Below are 18,384 nucleotides of genomic sequence, written 5' to 3'. Positions count from 1 at the left end.
CACCTCATACTTCTCTCTCATAGAGGAGAGTGCATTACAAAGAATTTTTCTTAGAACTCCTCATAGAGAAGATATCATCCACAAAGGATTGCATCTCAAAATTTCTCCTGCTGAACATTGATCCTAGGAAGTCAGGTCCTCTAGTTACTTCCTCAGAAACTCCCTTCACCCAAGGATGCCTGTCAAACTCACTCTGAATCTGATATCAATTTTCTGATTTTTCTATTGATAAGTTATCACTTCCTCATGATATACGTAGGAGTAGGCCCATCAACATTATGCAATCACCTACATGTATTTCTAGACTCCCTTTGAGTATCTGTGTTGCCTTCGAAGAGGTGTCATACTCCCTCTTAATGTAGAAGAATCTCATAATCTCAATCATCAAAGATGAGAGCCTCATTTTATCCATCTTGATCATTAGGGTCTTTAGAGCTACTATCATTAGGTTGAGTCCGCACAATATTTGGTAGCATGTGTAAAGTACCAACTTTCTTTTTTTGTAATAACATCCTCAAACATAAAGGAAAAGATCAAGGCAAATAAACTTTATGGTATGTATAGAAATTACGAATAAGAGAGAGATAAATGTCAAAATAAGAATACTTATCTGCACATGAAGATTTAAAATTTTCTTCTTAAATTATTTGAGAATGGAACATCTCCCCTCTAAAAGTAGGAATGAAACATTGACTATTATTCCCCCCACAATGTAAAATTTTCACTTATTCTTATATTGTTGAACAATTTTGTATCAAATATGATAACTGCTTTCTAAGTTATAACTTGCTCTTTTTATCCATTGAAAGTCCAAACATTCATTTAGCTTAATAGTAGAAGCGAACACAAACGCATCCACAATATGCCAATATTTTGATTGAGTATGATTTTGCCACTTGAATGACTCTACAACTCATACATCAAGTTTCATTTATCAAAGAGAGACTTGTAGATGGTTCAATTGAAGTCACCACTTTCTCATGATGTACACAAGGGGTAGGCCCATTAAAATCACATAGTTGCATGAATTACAATCCTCTTGACTATTACAATTTATCGATCACTAAAGATTCCATCGAACATGGTTTACTCCCTTTGAATCAATATGATCGAGATCACTGAAGGTTGACGAAACCATTTCCTCTATTTGCTCCCTCTCTTTTAAGGCAACAATTGATGAAATGTCAAATGTCCGGCTCCCTCTTAATCTCAATCTCCCTTTTTTCTGCAAGAACATTCTCGAAGGAAAAGATCAAGGCATATAGCTCCTATAAAAATATCTTTAAGAGAGAGAGAGACTACAATAATATTCTAGGATAATAATTAGTTCTACATAATAAGACCATTCCAATAAAAATATAGATAAAGCATATTTTGAACATACATATATTCAAACTTCTATATATATTTTAATCTATATATTAAACATATTATTTTCTTATAAAAAATCCAAGGTAACCAATTTCACTTATATTCATAAACAATTTGATAATCAACATGTAATTTTAGTTATCTCATATAATTAAACTGTAAATAGTTATTATAAATTCATATATATATATATATATAATTTAATAATAATAGTTATATTTATTATTAATAACAATAATAAACTGCATACTTTACCGTGCCCGATGCCTTTGTTCCTCCTTCAACATTATCTCAAGGATAGAATGCATCCTTGTCAAATTTGAGGCTCTACTACTTCTCTTGATTTCATAATATTATTGTCAATTGTGAGGCCATCATAATCATTCTGCTATGTATTGTAAAAACTGACCTAGTCTACAAAAAATTTATGCCCTCATGTATGACTATTTGTGCCACCATATCCACGTGTCTTTACCCTTTGGGGCTTCTCCATTCCGTAAGTTTGGAGGGACCATATTGCTCATGGTAGAAGGTTTAATATTATCTTCATACTTTGCATTCAATGCACTAGTTTCTGCGTGAAATTTGAAACTGTTAACAAGCGACTCTATTCCTCTCCCCTACCACATACAAGGATGTCACCATTATACTCCATGCTATTTTAAGGGGATCGGTGGGACCAACATATCGAACCTTTAAGGGTCGTCTTGGATCTATTCATCCACCAAGTGTAGGGTCTTAAACCTATTTGAGTATGGGGTTTCCTTATTTTATATAAGCCTATTCGTCGGATCCTTTCTTATTTGATAATATCACTTGCAAATTTATTTGTTCACATGTTTGACCAGAGCGTGAGTGTTCTTTCTTTATATCCCACTCATAGATGGTTGTTTTCTTGAATCAATAAACTAGATCCCGCTCCATGTCATTTCTTACTTGTTTATAACTTTGGACCCACGATGATGTGTATCAAATTGTATTCATTTGTGTGAGGATATGTTGGACCAGCCTTAGGTGACAAGAATAACACACTTGTGTTGGGGTCCTTTCCTTAGGTGACACGTGCTCATTTCTGTGTTGAGTTTTATATTGTCCTGTTATTACGCCCTCATGTAGTTTATAATATATCGTAATATTATTTGGATGAAACTTGTGAAATGTTAGGATTGACTAACATGTAATTGATTCTCCCATGACCAAGGAGAAGAAGTACGATTTTCACCTTCACACTGCTTGTTCAGTGTGTTGCGGTGACTTGTTAGATCTTTCCACAATCCAAATAAGAACTGCAATTCTACCAATGAATGGGGGGTAGATTATTTTTTATTGTTTTGTTTTCTTCTTACCTCATCCATAGTGGTGGGACCGAGGGAATGATTGATGTAGATGGCTGAGTAGCTTGGTGCGGAAATACCTCTTGAGTAGGTATGATGCCCCACGTCACAAACCAATCAGATCGACTTTCTCTGACTTTTGCACAGACCGATGTTTTCTCCTTCCCTTATTAAATCCTTTGTCATCCTCATTAATTTATTTTTCGATGATCACTAAATTTTTTTCGTAGCATTCCTCTGGTCTATGCTCTTCGATTCATATTTAATATTTAATATTTATTCTTTAATATGTTCAATCTTTTATTATTCACTTATACATTTGCAACTAGGCTCTGATACCATGTTAAAGAGTTTGTAATTGTAATTATATTGCCATTGTTATACATATATTCCAAATGCAGATTTGGATCTCATATGAGAAGTTTAAACATCATTAGTTAGTATATTAATAATATAAATAACCATATGTATAATATATACATTATTTTATATATATATATAATATATGTAATATATATATTATATATATAATAATATATGTATATAAAAGAATATTTATCTAATGATGATTTACTATCAATAATGAAACTCATGATCATATCAATTTGACTGTAACTACAAACTTAACAAGATTAGCTATGGAAATGTTCCTGTACATATCTGCACAATTGCAGCTGCGGTGAGTGATTCTAGGCGCTGAACAGTATTTTCATTGTATTTGACTTTTTTTTTTCTGGCATTTAACCATAAAAAATGTGTCCTCAAGCATGAACATTGAGCCATAAACTGATGTTCATATGTGATAGGCGCACAAACTAATCTATACTATCAGCCACTTGGGACTGTTCTCTGCCATTCTTGAATTTGTTTGCAGCTGCTCAAAGTCTTCTCTGCCATAACTGCCAACTATACAGCCTGGATAGGAAAGAAAGTTCCGGTCTACTTGGTCCATTGTCTCTATCTTGACCCCCGTTCAAAACCTGTTAGCAATATCCTCATCTTTTTCACACCCATTTTGGGAAGTCTTGAAGATACAATATTGCAAAAGTGACAAATAAGCAAAATCGGTTAAAGCCTTACCAAAAATAATAATCAAAATATAAAAATGTAAATAAATAAATAATAATATAAATCTAATACATTAAATAATAATATATAAAATATGATATAATATATATTAAATAATAATAAATTAAATATCATCATCATATATATACTAATTGGATAATAATCAAACTGAATATTTAGTAATAAATATTATTATATATTAATAAATATATATGAAAATTATAAAAGATTCAATATCATTAAGTACTACCACATAATAATAAAATACAACACTAAATATAATTCATATTAAATATTTAAATATATTTAATGTGAAATACTTAAATTCCCAAAAGTTAATATATCTTTGAGTATCAAGTGACTTAAAAAGTCACGATAATCCCAAAGGCTATCGAGCTTCATGAAAGGTCATGACTTCTCCCTCACAGGGGGTTATTAAGGGAAGTAGCAAAGGATATTAAGGGGGACAGCAAATGTGGTAAGGGAAAAAATCATCGATCAAGGAAAATATTCTTAAACACATCAGCAATATAGAATCTCAGTCGGCAGTCAAAACATATTCAGCATTGACCAACAGCCAACTACATCATACGTAGGTATACATGAATAGTTTTAAAGCCAACCATAAGCAATTAAATATTTTGTCAGCATAATATTAGCAGCAAATAAGAGAAGATACTGGGAGACCATCAGCAGCCAATAAATTATAGTCTAGTGTTGCAGCACATATACAGTCAGCATCATTACACAAACATCTGATTTTACACACACAGAGAGATATATATACAGCAATATTTTATTATTATTATCAATAAGTAGACTCAAACCCAAGACCTCCCAGGTGAAAGGCTCACAAGTTACCATCAATACTTAACAAACTATAATCAGCAAGGTCTATAATGCTTAGATCAACTGAGATATAATTTGGACAGCACAAATAAGGATGTTGCAAAACTAATAATTGTGAAGTGGAAAATAAGTAGATCAGACTTAGTTAATTACTAAATACATCAAAAAATCAATTATATTTATGTTTATTAATCACGACTGTGAACCAAGCTCTGCTTGGTGGAGGGTATTCTTAATGAATGTCAAAAAATGACCCATGCTATGCTTGGCAGAGGGTATTCTTAATGAGTGTCAAAAATGATCCAAGCAATGCTTGGTGGAGGGCATTCCAAAGTGAGTGTCATGATTTAAAGTTGAAATCTAGAGAGAGATTCGACAATCTCTTAGAGACCATATATATTACAGGTATTTATAAGGTTTAGGAAGAGATGGAACTCTTCTCAAGATTTTTAAAATGGATAAACCAATGTTGGTTATCCTAGAGGCCTTGCAGGAGATTAACCAAAATGAGATGGTGAATAGTTGAGGCTTGTTCTAGTCTCAGCCACAAGGCAACTAGACCCCCTGGAGGTCCTCACCAAAGAACTAGGAACCTGATTTTGGGCTCTCCCTGAGGATTGGTGGGACCTAGTTGGGAATTAGAATGTAGTTTTCTATCATTAGTAGGTGTGTGTGTGTGTGAATTGTACTGAGATTTATTGCAGGTTTTCACATCAAGGAGTCAAGTTACGACCAACCCAAGAGTTTGTGACATTACAGTCCTTGAACAAGTTATAGAATCCTTAAAACTATTTAAAATTTGCGCACTCTTTTATTATTCTTCCTACTTTTGAGAAAGAAGAAATCAATCTGTACTTCCATCATACACACTTTTTGATGACACTTGTCAAGTGCACTTAGTCATCAGATGCATTGGTCAAAACAGAATTACTTTATTGTGCAGGAGGTCGGGTCAAATCTTGTTGGGTGTTGTCATTAAAGTTATAATGTTATTTTATACGTATATTTTCCATCGTAAAGCTGAAGTTGGTATATAATGCATGGCAAGACAGATAAATGGGACACTTGGCTAGATGCTTTAACAACTACCAAGTGATTTAAGCCTATAATCATACAATTGATTACTGGAATTAAAGAAGAGAACTGATACAATATTATAGTCAATTGGAAAAGTTTTTTTAATATGGTATATTCAATTCTAGCATAAACACTAGATGTTTTATTATAGCGGTGTATAACCGTAGCATATACATACTTTTGGAAAGATAAAGAATCCTTCTAAATAAATATAGAAATATATTCAATATCTCTCATTAAATTTGTGTTTGATAAAAGAATAGTGGATTAATATAGTGCAATTGTACTTTTATAGTAGTTTTGTTTAGCATATGTATGATATGTGGTATTCTAAACTTAGTTTCTGTTTTTGGATTCAAATGTGTATATATTTATGATTTTTATATATTTTCCATATGTACACTAACTTATCCACGCTACGCCAAACCCTATTTCATTTTTCTCCCATAATGACATACCATATACCCAAGTAACCATACCTATGCCCGATTCCAGTTGAACAACTTAAGTATGATCATATAAGGATGTGAGCATCCATTGTTGCTTACGGTGATTGTGACAATTTGTTGGCTTCATTGATAATTTTTATCAAATATTATTGAGGTTTTATGCAAAATAATAATAATTTGGTTTATGTCAAAAGCAAATGTGATATTAGTCATGAATTGGTTTATTTTACTTTATTCGTGTTGTTATACATATGATAGTGTTCATTGAAATGCAATTTTTTCTATCTTCAATGGAGAGGAAGAAACAGCCAACATTTTTCTAAGCAAATTCAAGTGGGGTCATTCATTCTTGTCATTCATCTTATGCAAAATAATAATGATTTGGTTTATGTCAAAAGCAAATGTGAAATTAGTCATGGATTGGTTTATTTTACTTTATTCGTGTTGTTATACATATGGTATGGCTCATTGAAATGAAATTTTTTCTATCTTCAGTGGAGAGAAAGAAACAGCCAACATTTTGCTAAGCAAATTCAAGTGGGGTCATTCATTCTTGTCATTGAACAGGTACTTTGACATCTTATTAATGAATAAATTTGTGTCCATAACTTTATAAGAGACTGTTATTATAGGAACTGGTGTTTTCCACATTTTGTAAATGATAAGATCCTCTTAACAAAGAGTTATCAATGGAATCTAAACCAATGCATACGATAGAATCCAAACTTAAAGCAGTTTATGAAGTTCACTAAAAACAAGGCAAGTCTATCTATAGCAACAGCTCACATGCTCTTAGAGTAGGGAACTGGGGGTTTAATTTTGGGGACAGAAAACTTATTTTCTAATTTTGGGGATGGTTGAGGAACAGCAGCCGAAAAATTAATTTAAAAAAATAGCAAATGAAATTTCAATTTATCATTCATGTAAACTATTTAATATGCAAGTAAATTAAAAAATAAATAGTAAATAAAAATATAGTGCATGGATATCTGTTGGGTTTGGATCTAAAAGTGATGAATGAGGAGTTTCAGACATCAGATCCAAGTTCAAGTTTCATAGACAGGAAACCTTGTAGCAGCGATGGTGGCACACAGAGGTAGTGATAGTGCTTATTCAATGCTTGGATCAAAGCCAATCATTATTTTCCACTATGAGGAAACCTTAATGTATAGCCATTTGTAACCATATTAAGCAATCAAGTCCATCCCCATGTTCTTTATGGGCTCTTCCTCAAAATTTACCTAAAACTCCATATTTCCAAAGGTCAGTAGGAGATCTGAGTACTTGGAGATGCCTAATCATTTTTTAATATAATTTAATAATTTCTAAAAAAATATGTTGACTTAGAACTTTGAAAACAAGAACAGTGATAAAGTTTAACATTAATTTTAAAGTTTAAATACACAAATCAAAATGCCAAATTGCACCATGTCATAGAGTTCAAAACTCACTACATATTTCATATTAGATTATTGTTATTTATTGAAATTCAAAAACATTGATAGTTTGATGCTGATATAAAAGAAGAAAAAATAAATCAGAAATCCATCATATACTCTTCATTGGTTTGATTATCTATATCAGGGTCATCAATTATATAATGAAGCATTAGATGAAGATTATTACTAGCTACAAGCATTAAATAATGCTTGATCAATTACAATGAAGCACCACCTTGTGAGCCAATGAGAAAATTACAATGATTTGATCAATCAGAAAATAGATTAGGTAAAGATATTAATATATTATGTAAACTCAACATGTAAACTTGGATTGATGTAATTGAATTCTTTTGGACATTGTTGATGTGATTTTTATACTATTACAATATGTAGGATAGAGCACTCATGGTTTCAGGATGGAACAGCTGATATTGAATCCTTTCTTGATTAAAGATACCACTGATGCTAAAGATTCAATGAAAGATCATAAAGGTGACTCCAAGGTTCCTTCTCAAATGTGGATACTCACTTAATGATAATAATGTGATATATTGGTGTCACGAGGGGACCCACTAGGACTTTGTCAATTTGAGTTTGGATGATATGGCTTCACAATGTACAATTAAAATATATTCCAACTTCCAACTTACAAAATGCAATGAAATTAAACCTATGAACCTAAGCTGTTTTTACTTAAAGATGTAAGGAATTGTAAATATACTTATGACTCTACTAGATGTAGTCTTGTCATCAACTCCACCTGCCTTTTCATCAATTTCATCTATGGATGCAAATCAATGAGCAAGTAACTATTGAAGTTAAATTAATAATAATGTCGTTTAATCACACAAGACGACTTACAACCAATAAGTAGATAGCGGTTTGGCCTATGATTGAGTCAAATAAAGATGCATTCACAATTGCTTTTATCCTAGTAAACTACTAAAAGAAAATTCTATGTAAGTCCTTAGAAATCAAATCTATTCTAAGTGAGGAATGTATATCACCATGCAATACTCCAGAAAGATCACACTTACTCACCAAGCACAACATAACAATAAATTTAGAGCTAATTGGGCAACATATTTGTAACAAATCTCGACAGTCTCCCTTTATAAATGAGGAGTGGGGTTTATAGAGGAGCCCCAGTTACAATGAACGACCAAGATTGAGTTAGAATTAATGGCCCAAATTTACTTAGAGAAAACCCTAATGTAGGCGATTAATAATTGTTAGAAGATTAATACTTGTTAGTACAAGATTATAATAATTATAATAAGTTAGTCATACTTGTTGGAGTTTGTAGCTGTGCTGGAAATCTTTATCGCTGAACATTAATTTCGTTATGGTCAGCTTCAGCTGAAAATGACATTTATGATAAAATTGTAATATTAAATACATTTGACATGCGTTGAGGCATGGAAATATGAAGAGTTGTATTTCAAATAAAGAGTTATGTTTTGGAAATTGAAGAGACCTTCAGTTGGAATGTGAAGAGTCTCTCTATGTGTTATATATATTGCTTCAAGCGAAACACATTGTATACTTGAACATTTATGATTAATTAAAATGATTTTTTTTTGTGGTTGGGTTTTTCCCTTCATTCTAGAAGGGTTTTCCCACGGTATTTCTGGTGTTTATTGTTTCAGTTTTGGCTCTATTATGGCTGTTTATCACCTTATTTTCTGGACTCAAAATCTAACATGGTATCAGAGCTAGGTTTGATAATGATAATAAAGTTACATCTTCAATGATGTGTGTAAGGATGAGTTTATATAGTTTCTAAGTCGAGTCAGATGCCTTGCAGTCATTTATTATTACGAGGTAATTGGTAAATACTTGCTTCTTATTAATAGAGACCAAGAGGTCAATTTATATAAAAGAATAAAGCGGAATGAATAGAAATATTCTATTCTAACAAATAAAACTAAAAAAACGAAAGCTAACTAAAGCTAACTAAATATTTACAATAGATAACCACTAACTAATAATAGACGTCTTATCTATTATTGTAATACCCTCCCTTAATGGTTAATCTATCTAACACACCAAGCTGTCCTCTGAATTTGACAAACTTATCAGGACCAAGAGGCTTGGTGAGAATGTCTGCAGTCTGATCTGTGGTAGGAACATACTGCAGATCTATAGTCCCGTCTTCAACCAGCTTTCGTATGTAATGACAATGAACATCCACATGCTTGGTTCGTTCATGGAAGACTGGATTCCGTGCTAACTTGATAACGCCTTCGTTATCAACAAACAGAGTAGTCGGTCCTGCTGGTGACATCTGCATATCCCCAAGCATCCGACGAAGCCAGACAACTTCACATCCTGCCTTAACAGTCCCTCTGTATTCAGCCTCTGTAGAAGAGAGAGAAATTGCTTGCTGCTTCTTGCTGGTCCATGTGATTGCACCAGATCCCAAACTGAACACATATCCAGATGTTGACTTTTAATCATCAACAGAGCCTGCCCAATCTGAATCTGTGAACCCACTGAGTTTAGGATTAGAACTCCGAGAATACAGAAGTCCATAATTAGAAGTGCCCTTCACATAACGAAGCACACGCTTTGCTGCCATCCAATGATCAGCCTTAGGAGCTGTCATAAAGCGTGAAATATAGCTGACTGCAAAGCTGATATCAGGCCTAGTAGCAGATAGGTAGATGAGGCTGCCTACTAGTTGCCTATACGTAGTATCATCAACGGAAGGAGAATCAGACTTGGCTGATAACTTGAGACCTTTCTCCATAGGTGTAGATGCAGGTTTGCAATCCTGCATTCGGAATTTGTCTAACAAGGCCCTGGCATATTTGGACTGAGAGATGAATATACCAGAAGACTGTTGCCAAACTTCAACACCTAAGCAATAATGCATAAGCCCAAGGTCAGTCATATCAAAAGACTGGCATAAGTGTTGTTTGATTCCCTGAATCAAAGATGTCGAACTGCTAGTGATGATTAGATCATCCACATAGATAACCAGAAGGATGATGTCACTGTTAGTAGTCTTGATGTACAGATTTGAGTCTGAAGAACTCTTCTTGAAGCCTTGATCACTGAGGTACGTATCAATCTTGATGTACCATGCCCGAGGGGCCTGCTTCAAACCATAGAGAGCTTTTACCAATCTGAGAACCTGATGGTCTTTACCAGCAACCTTGAAACCAGGAGGTTGCATCATGTAGACCTCTTCATGGAGATCACCTTTCAGGAAAGCACTCTTTACGTCCATCTGATGGACCTTCCAGCCAAACTATGCTGCCATGGCTAGGACTAATCTGATGGTGCTCATCTTTGGAGTAGGAGCAAAGGTCTCCTCATAATCAATGCCTTGACGCTGAGAAAAGCCCTTTGCCACTAAACGAGCTTTGTACTTATCCAAAGTACCATCTGATTTGTATTTGATTTTGTAGACCCATTTGCAGCTAATGGGTTTCTTCCCTGGGGGAAGATCAGAAAGGACCCAAGTGTTGTTCTTCAGCAGGCTCTGGTGTTCAGATTGCATGGACTGTTCCCACTCTGGAATTCCTTTAGCCTCGGAATATGTTTGAGGTTCAAACACACTGTGAATGTTGGCCATAAGAGCAAAGTTAACAGAATCTGTAGTTTTGCTCTTTTTTCGAGCAGTTCTCCCATCAATAAGCTCATCATCATGAAGATCAGCAAGTGTCTTAGCCCACCACTTAGGCTGGAGAGGAGAATGACCAACAGTAGTATCAGCAGGATCCTCATCAGAAGAATCTGGATCAAGCTCAGGTGAAGCATCTTCAAAACGAGGTGATCCTGCAGGAGAAGCCGGAGGTGTTTGTACAGGTATCACTGGCATGACAGGAGCTGCAGGAGCTACTGGAGCCTTCCCATCAAGTGGACCTAATGGAAGCCGAACTCCCAAATCATGAGCCTGCATAGGCTGGTCTGCTGGATCAGGGACAGGAGAAACAGGCATGAATGGTCCTCGCTGCTCATCAAAGACTACATTGCGGCTGTATATGAGACGAGATGTCTCAACATCAATAAGGCGGTAGGCTTTGTGAAGACTGCTATATTCAACAAGCATCAGTTTCTGACTCTTGGCATCCAACTTGGTGCGTGAAGCATCAGGGATCCAAACAAAAGCAAGAGAGCCAAAAACTTTCAGGTGACTGATTCTGGGCTTGCGACCTGACCAGGCCTCTTCCGGAGTTTTACCTTTGACCGCCACTGTGGGTGACCGGTTCAAGAGATAAACTGCAGTGTTAACTGCTTCTGCCCAAAACTGCTTCGGAACATGTCTGTGTTCGAGCATGGAACGAGCCATCTCGGTGATTTTCCTGTTCCAACGTTCAACTACACTGTTCTGTTGTGGCGTGTGGGGGGTGGTGAACTGGCGTTGGATGCCATGTGTATCCAAGAAGCTGGAGAAAACATTAGAACAAAATTCCCCCTCATTGTCTGATCTAAGAGTAATAATAGATTTCCCAGACTCTTTTTCAACTAAGGGTTTAAACTTCTGAAATACAGTAAATGCATCGGATTTCTTTTTAAGGAAATATACCCACATTTTTCTACTGAAATCATCTACAAACAACAGAAAATACCTGTACCCAAGAACAGAAGGAGTGGCCATAGGGCCACAGATATCAGCATGAACAAGTTGAAGTACCTGAGAAGCTCACCAAGAATTGCCACTGGGGAAAGGTGTGCGATGTTGCTTCCCAGCCTGACATGCGTCACAAACTCCAAGGTTTTAAGTTTGAATCTCTGGCAAACCAAGAACAAGCTCATCCCGAGCAAGTTGTGAGAGATAATGCACATTTAAGTGCCCATATCGCTGATGCCAAAGTGTGCTGATGGAAGATTGCCGAGCAGCCATAGCTAAGTCCTGAGAATCACCAGAATTAGTAAGTCTGAAAAGACCATGATCCTCAAGACCAACTGCAATAGTAGACTTAGTCGCCCGATCAGTGATGGTGCACTGATGTGAACTGAAGGTGACTGCCAAGTGTGGAGAATGTCGCAGCAACTGACTGACCGAGAGTAGATTTAGTTCCATCCCTGGAACGTAGTACACATCAAGGAATATGAGATTCCTCCCAACAGACTGAATTTGAATGTTGCCTTTACCAACAACTGTGTACTCTTCTCCACCACCAAAAATAATAGAATCTGAATAAGGCTGGTAGTCAGTAAACCAGTCTCTGCGGTGAGTGAAATGTCGAGAGGCACCTAAATCAATGTACTAGGCAGATGACTTCACATGATCTGCGGGTCTTTTAGCCATGAAGGCGTAAAAGGCAAATTTCGCCTGCTCAGTGTGCTCTGCACTATTCGCTTTGGGTTGCGAACCTGATTGCTTAGACTGGGCAGCTAAGCGTTTCCGACATTCAACCTTCATATGACCAAACTTGTGACAGTAGTTGCATTGAATGTTCTTCTTTTTGGTACCATCGGAGGCTGGAGCAGAAGACTTCTGCTGAGATGGTTGTTGAAACTTGCCCTTATCCTTTTGAAAGGATTTCGCAACAAAGGCTTGCTTAGTGGAGGTGGAACTGGAGCTGCTACCAAACTGTTGTTTCCACCGATCTTGCTGAAGCAACAGGGTGCAGATGAAATTGTCCACGATTTCCCTCAATTTGCAGACCTTGCAAAAACAAAAAAATCTTCCCATGATTTTCAGAAAAAGAGACCTAGCTGGATTTCGAAAAATTTGAGCAAATAATTTCAAATGAAAATATAAATTTTTCAAAAAGCTCAAGAACTAGGCTCTGATACCATATTACGAGGTAATTGGTAAATACTTGCTTCTTATTAATAGAGACCAAGAGGTCAATTTATACAAAAGAATAAAGCGGAAAGAATAGAAATATTCTATTCTAACAAATAAAACTAAAAAAACGAAAGCTAACTAAAGCTAACTAAATATTTACAATAGATAACCATTAACTAATAATAGACGTCTTATCTATTATTGTAATATTTATAGCTCCCCCATAGCATTTTTTTCATTGGTTTGTTCATTGTATGTTTGGATTTATTCTTTCAGAGAATTTTCTATGGCCTAGTTAATTTTATTTTTTTGGTTGTTTCCTTTCACCATGTTTGTGAAGCTTTCAGGAGAATTGATTGTGACTTGGCATCATGCGTATGTTTATGGGCATTTTGTTGGTCTATGTCATTCATTTATGTTTTGGAGGTGTGTGTATTCATTTATGTTTATGTTGATTCTCTAAAGATGTCGTTTGGGGTTCATATTAGTTGTCCTTCGCTCTTCCATTGTAATGTGGTGGACCCTTGGTTGTATCGTGTGAAGTATCTTTCTAATAATTTCATAGGTCTCTTGAATTTACCATCTTTTGCTTTCTTTTATTCATCTCCTTCTGATTACTGGGATTTGTTGTGTCATCGTTGTTGGCTTTATTTTATTTGTTCCATTCGATGTTTTTTTTTTTTTTGCAAGGTTGTAATTGTTTGAAGATGAAACGTGTCTTTATTCTAGTTGTTGGGTGATCATGGATTCCTGTCGATTTTTCTACATTTTTGCAGATATCGGCTTTGTTGTCTTTGGACCAAATCCAAGATTTGTGCAGATATGTAAGAGGCTAAGCATTTTGAGACCACCACTTCTTTCACAGGCAGTTGTTTGTCTTGAGTGACGTGTATATCGACACAATGATGATAAGAAGGGACTTAGGAAGGGACATTGCAAAGATTGTTTTGTTTGAGATTTGGCACCCCTTTGCTCAGTTAATGTTGGAGAGTTAATGTCGTGTCGACCAAGGTCATCGAGACGAAGGACTAAATCACCACAGTTGATTGACGTGCTTTGTGATTTCATCGTGCCTTATAATTTTTGAAGAGATACATTCCACTTTCTGTGTGTAAATAAGTGTGAATAGATTGCAATTGACATTGCACTAAAGATTGAAGAGGAATTTGATTGGTACCGTTGCAATCCCGTTGCAATGAGAATGGCTTAGAAATATAAAACACTTCTCGCCAATCGCATTGTTTCCTTCCTCTGTCATCTCAAGTAGGAGGAAATCACATTGGGAGTGCTAAGCCCAGGTTGTCTTGTTGTTGTAGCATAAGGATGCTTCTACCAGAATAGAGCGATGTCAAGGGTGATTAATGACATAAATATTTGCCTCCATAATGCTTTATATTTTGTTGATAACTGTCACCACCCATTTTTCATGTGCAACTCTTTTTCTTTCTACGTGGAGTAAGGCTTTGCTGGAGGATTCGTAGTGCCAACTCTTCGTAACTCCCAATGATTCAAATTTGAAAAATTTGATAGGTTGAGTATTGCATAATGACGTTCGTTTGTTTTTCTTCTCTGGCAACTTTTCAAGGATATACTTGTTTTTGGATGGACTATATATATACATCGAATGAAACTTGAGCTAACATTCGGGGGTCCTATTATAAGTTCATTGCTATAAAGCCTCAACAATTTTTAACAAGCTAAGTATTTGTTTGTCCTTAATCTTAAGGAGTTAGCATGTATTAATTGTTTGAAAGTATTCTTTTTGTATGGAATATTTTTTTAGTACCAATCGGCTAAGAGCCTATGTGTAATTGTTGTATACATTTTTTCTAGTGCTGATATTGGTTATCATGCATTCTGAGTTATATATTGGTTTGACGGTTAATTTAAGTTATAATATCTCTCTTTATTACATGATGAAGCAATGAGATTAGGTTGCTTTGCATTTAGAGGGAGATGTTCAACTTCAAACGAAGTTTGTTCTTGGTTGAGAGGGGATCCTTATAGTATTCCTACCTATCTTATACATGCTTCTAATATTTGTGGCTTTGAGACTCTTGTTGGAAACAAGTCTCAACTGTGATTTATTGTTGATTATGAGTTCTTATTCATGATAGTTATAAGGTCAACTTGATAACTCTTTCACTTTGGGAGTGAACATATGTTGAGAGAGTCCATGATGACACCACGTTGAAAGATTCTGTGATGGAACTTGGAAGTTGGAAGTCATGTTGAGAGAGTCCATGATAAAATGTTGGTTGTAAACCTTACTAACTTGTCATGTGGAGAGATTTCATGTCAACATCACGTTGAGTGAGTCCGTGATGAAAGCTGATTGTGATTTTTGTAGGTTTGTCATGTTGGGAGATTACATGACAACATCACATTGAGTGAGACTATGATGAAAATTGAATGCGAGTTTTGCAAGTTTTTTGTGTTGAGTGATTCCATGATTATGAGTAATTGTTACAAGTCTATCATGTTGAGTGATTCCATGATTATTAACGATGAGGAAATTGTTCTATTAGTGTTATGTTCAGGAATTCCATGCCAACATCACATTAAGAAGTTTTGTGATCAAAGTAGGTTGTGTTTCCTGCAGGGTTTTCATGTTGAGTGATTCCATGAAATTTATAGGATCTATGTGATTAGATATTTATTCTCATTGACACTTTTGTTGCAGCTTATACAAATGTTTAGCTAAAGATTTCTCTCTCGCTAAGAGGGAGTGTTGGAGTTTTTAGCTGCAATAGAAATCTTTATCTCCGCATGTTAGTTCCATTATGGTCACCTTTAGCTGAAAAAGACATTTATGATGAAATTGTAATATTAAATACATTTGACATGCATTAAGGCATGGAAATACAAAGAGGTGTATTTAAAATAAAGTGTTATGTTTTGGAAATTGAAGAGACCTTTGGTTGGAATGTGAAGAGTCTCTCTATGTGTTATATATATATATCTCTTCAAGTTAATTACATTCTACACTTGAACATTTATGATCAATAAAATGATATTTTTTGTTTTGTGGCTAGGTTTTTCCCTTCATTCTAGAAGGGTTTTCCTAGGGTATCTCTGGTATTTATTGTTTCAGTTTTGGCTCTTTCTTGTTGATGTTTATCATCTTATTTTCTAGACTCAAAATCCAACAGTTTCAAAGGGTTGCGATAGTTGGTATTCTTAACCAATTGGGAATACTATATGTAAGGGATTACCAAGATCCTGGGGAGGATGCTTATGTAAGACATTGGTACAATTGTTGTAAAGAATATTTTGCCATTCAAATGTGTTGTGTGTTTACAACTGTATTGTTCTTTTGTTATGAATAGATTTTGTTGTATGACATTAGTAAATGATTATTGTAGCAATATCACTTCCACATTTGGCATATAACATCATTGGTACTGTCGCATAAAGTTTGAACTTGGAGGTTGGAACAGCGATGGGTGGAAGGATGGAGGCATAATGGGTCATAATTTCAACTGGAAAGTACTGATAACCAATAGTGACACATAGGAGGAAGTAAGCAGGGAGGATTAGTTGATACGAGACCTCATTTAGGCATGGGATGTAGTGGTAGACGAGTATGTATGGTGGGAGGCAGAGCAGAGGGTTCTCTCCATCGATACAATACCTATTGAACTCATGGTGAACAACTCATTATATGATCTCTTGGGTAGTCTTTCACAGTTTATGGCACGCATTGGTGAAAGTCAGAAGGCACCTAGAAGTAACAAAAAGAGAACAATGTAGACAACATATACTACAATAGCACGAGGAGAGGAACTAGAGGGAGTAGGAACCCTGAGACACTAATAGACGTCGTACCCTTGGTAATTCCAAAAACTAGTACCCCTCCTGCTTAACAAAGATAGAGGGCGTATTAAAGAGGAAGCACATACTAAGAAGTAGAAATTGCCCTACGAAGTGCTGAAAGTAGTGTCGGGAGGTCAACATATCTAACTTATATTGATATTATTTGAGACATTAAATCTTTAATTTATTAATTTAATCTATTGTTCATATAATTGAATAACCAATTTATTAAATTATTATATTAATCAAATGATGTTATTAATCATCACTTTAATTAAATGGTATTATTAATTATCATATTATACAAATGACATAAATTGTATTAATAAATTAATAAAATAGTGATTTCTATCACTACCTACAAACATGGCAATGTGGCACCCTAATCAGCAACGTGTTAAATTGAAAAGACATATCGTTGGATTAGATGAAGCTAATGTGCCCATTACCATTAAGTCATGTTGATATAGATCAATGTGACTTATATGTCATGTTGGTACTCTTTATTGCCCACCACATATATTTACTGATTTCGCTAATGGATATAAATATATATAAGAAAAGAAAAATAAAGACAGTACAACAAAATAGTTATAAAGTATTAAAGGAGACTTTGACTATAGTCTGTGATATTTGGAAGAGATAATTATATGCAGTCTATATATATATATGTTGAACTGAGCCAGGAGCTTAGAGAAAGAGGGGGCATGAAAAAGAGGCCCACTATCATATGCAAGATGGTAATCAGCCCACCTAGATAGCCCAAACTAGTCATATTCTTCATCTTATCTTTGAGGGAGGGTAAGAAACAAGAGACTTTGCTTGCTCATGAAGAAGGTTTGTACTCCCAACGAATACTCGAGGGACCCTGAACTGGGCCCCTACTATTCTAAGGGCCCATAGACTTTTTAGGACATCTTGACATCGTTACTATTGGGATTATTGGAGCTGCCTTTATCTTACTCAGTGGGGCTATATATATATGACTGCCATTATGTATAAACCTTGAATTGTATATTTCCCTAGAGTTTAAACTATAATTGTTATTAGTTTGATCAGTTTTTTCAACATGGAGATCACTTAGAATCCATGAGCATATACGAACAATTGCAATAGGAGGTAGAAAACTCCTTCAGCTGTGCCAGCTTGAGTTAGAACATCCAAAGCATATCGTGGTGATAGTAGAGATAGTGAGGAGAGCAACCCCTCATCATCATGACCATTTGTGT

At 35.2% G+C, this 18,384-nt stretch overlaps 1 protein-coding gene across 4 annotated transcripts in view; it reads left to right on the top strand.

Moving 5' to 3' along the window:
* The window catches only part of LOC149536634 (RNase L inhibitor protein-like protein), a 220,466-nt gene that overhangs the window by 113,604 nt on the left and 88,478 nt on the right, over positions 1-18,384 (top strand). For all 4 annotated transcript variants that reach the window (XM_089807766.1, XM_089807765.1, XM_089807764.1 and 1 more), the window contains exon 9: positions 6,644-6,715. In XM_089807766.1, coding sequence (XP_089663892.1) covers positions 6,644-6,715 — 72 coding nt within the window. The remainder of the gene's footprint in view (positions 1-6,643; positions 6,716-18,384) is intronic.

Source organism: Cupressus sempervirens, chromosome 10, assembly GCF_028749045.1.
Source record: "Cupressus sempervirens isolate cs-2001-9-10 chromosome 10, ASM2874904v1, whole genome shotgun sequence".
Lineage (NCBI taxonomy): Eukaryota > Viridiplantae > Streptophyta > Pinopsida > Cupressales > Cupressaceae > Cupressus > Cupressus sempervirens.
This window is presented reverse-complemented; position numbering and strand designations above follow the sequence as displayed.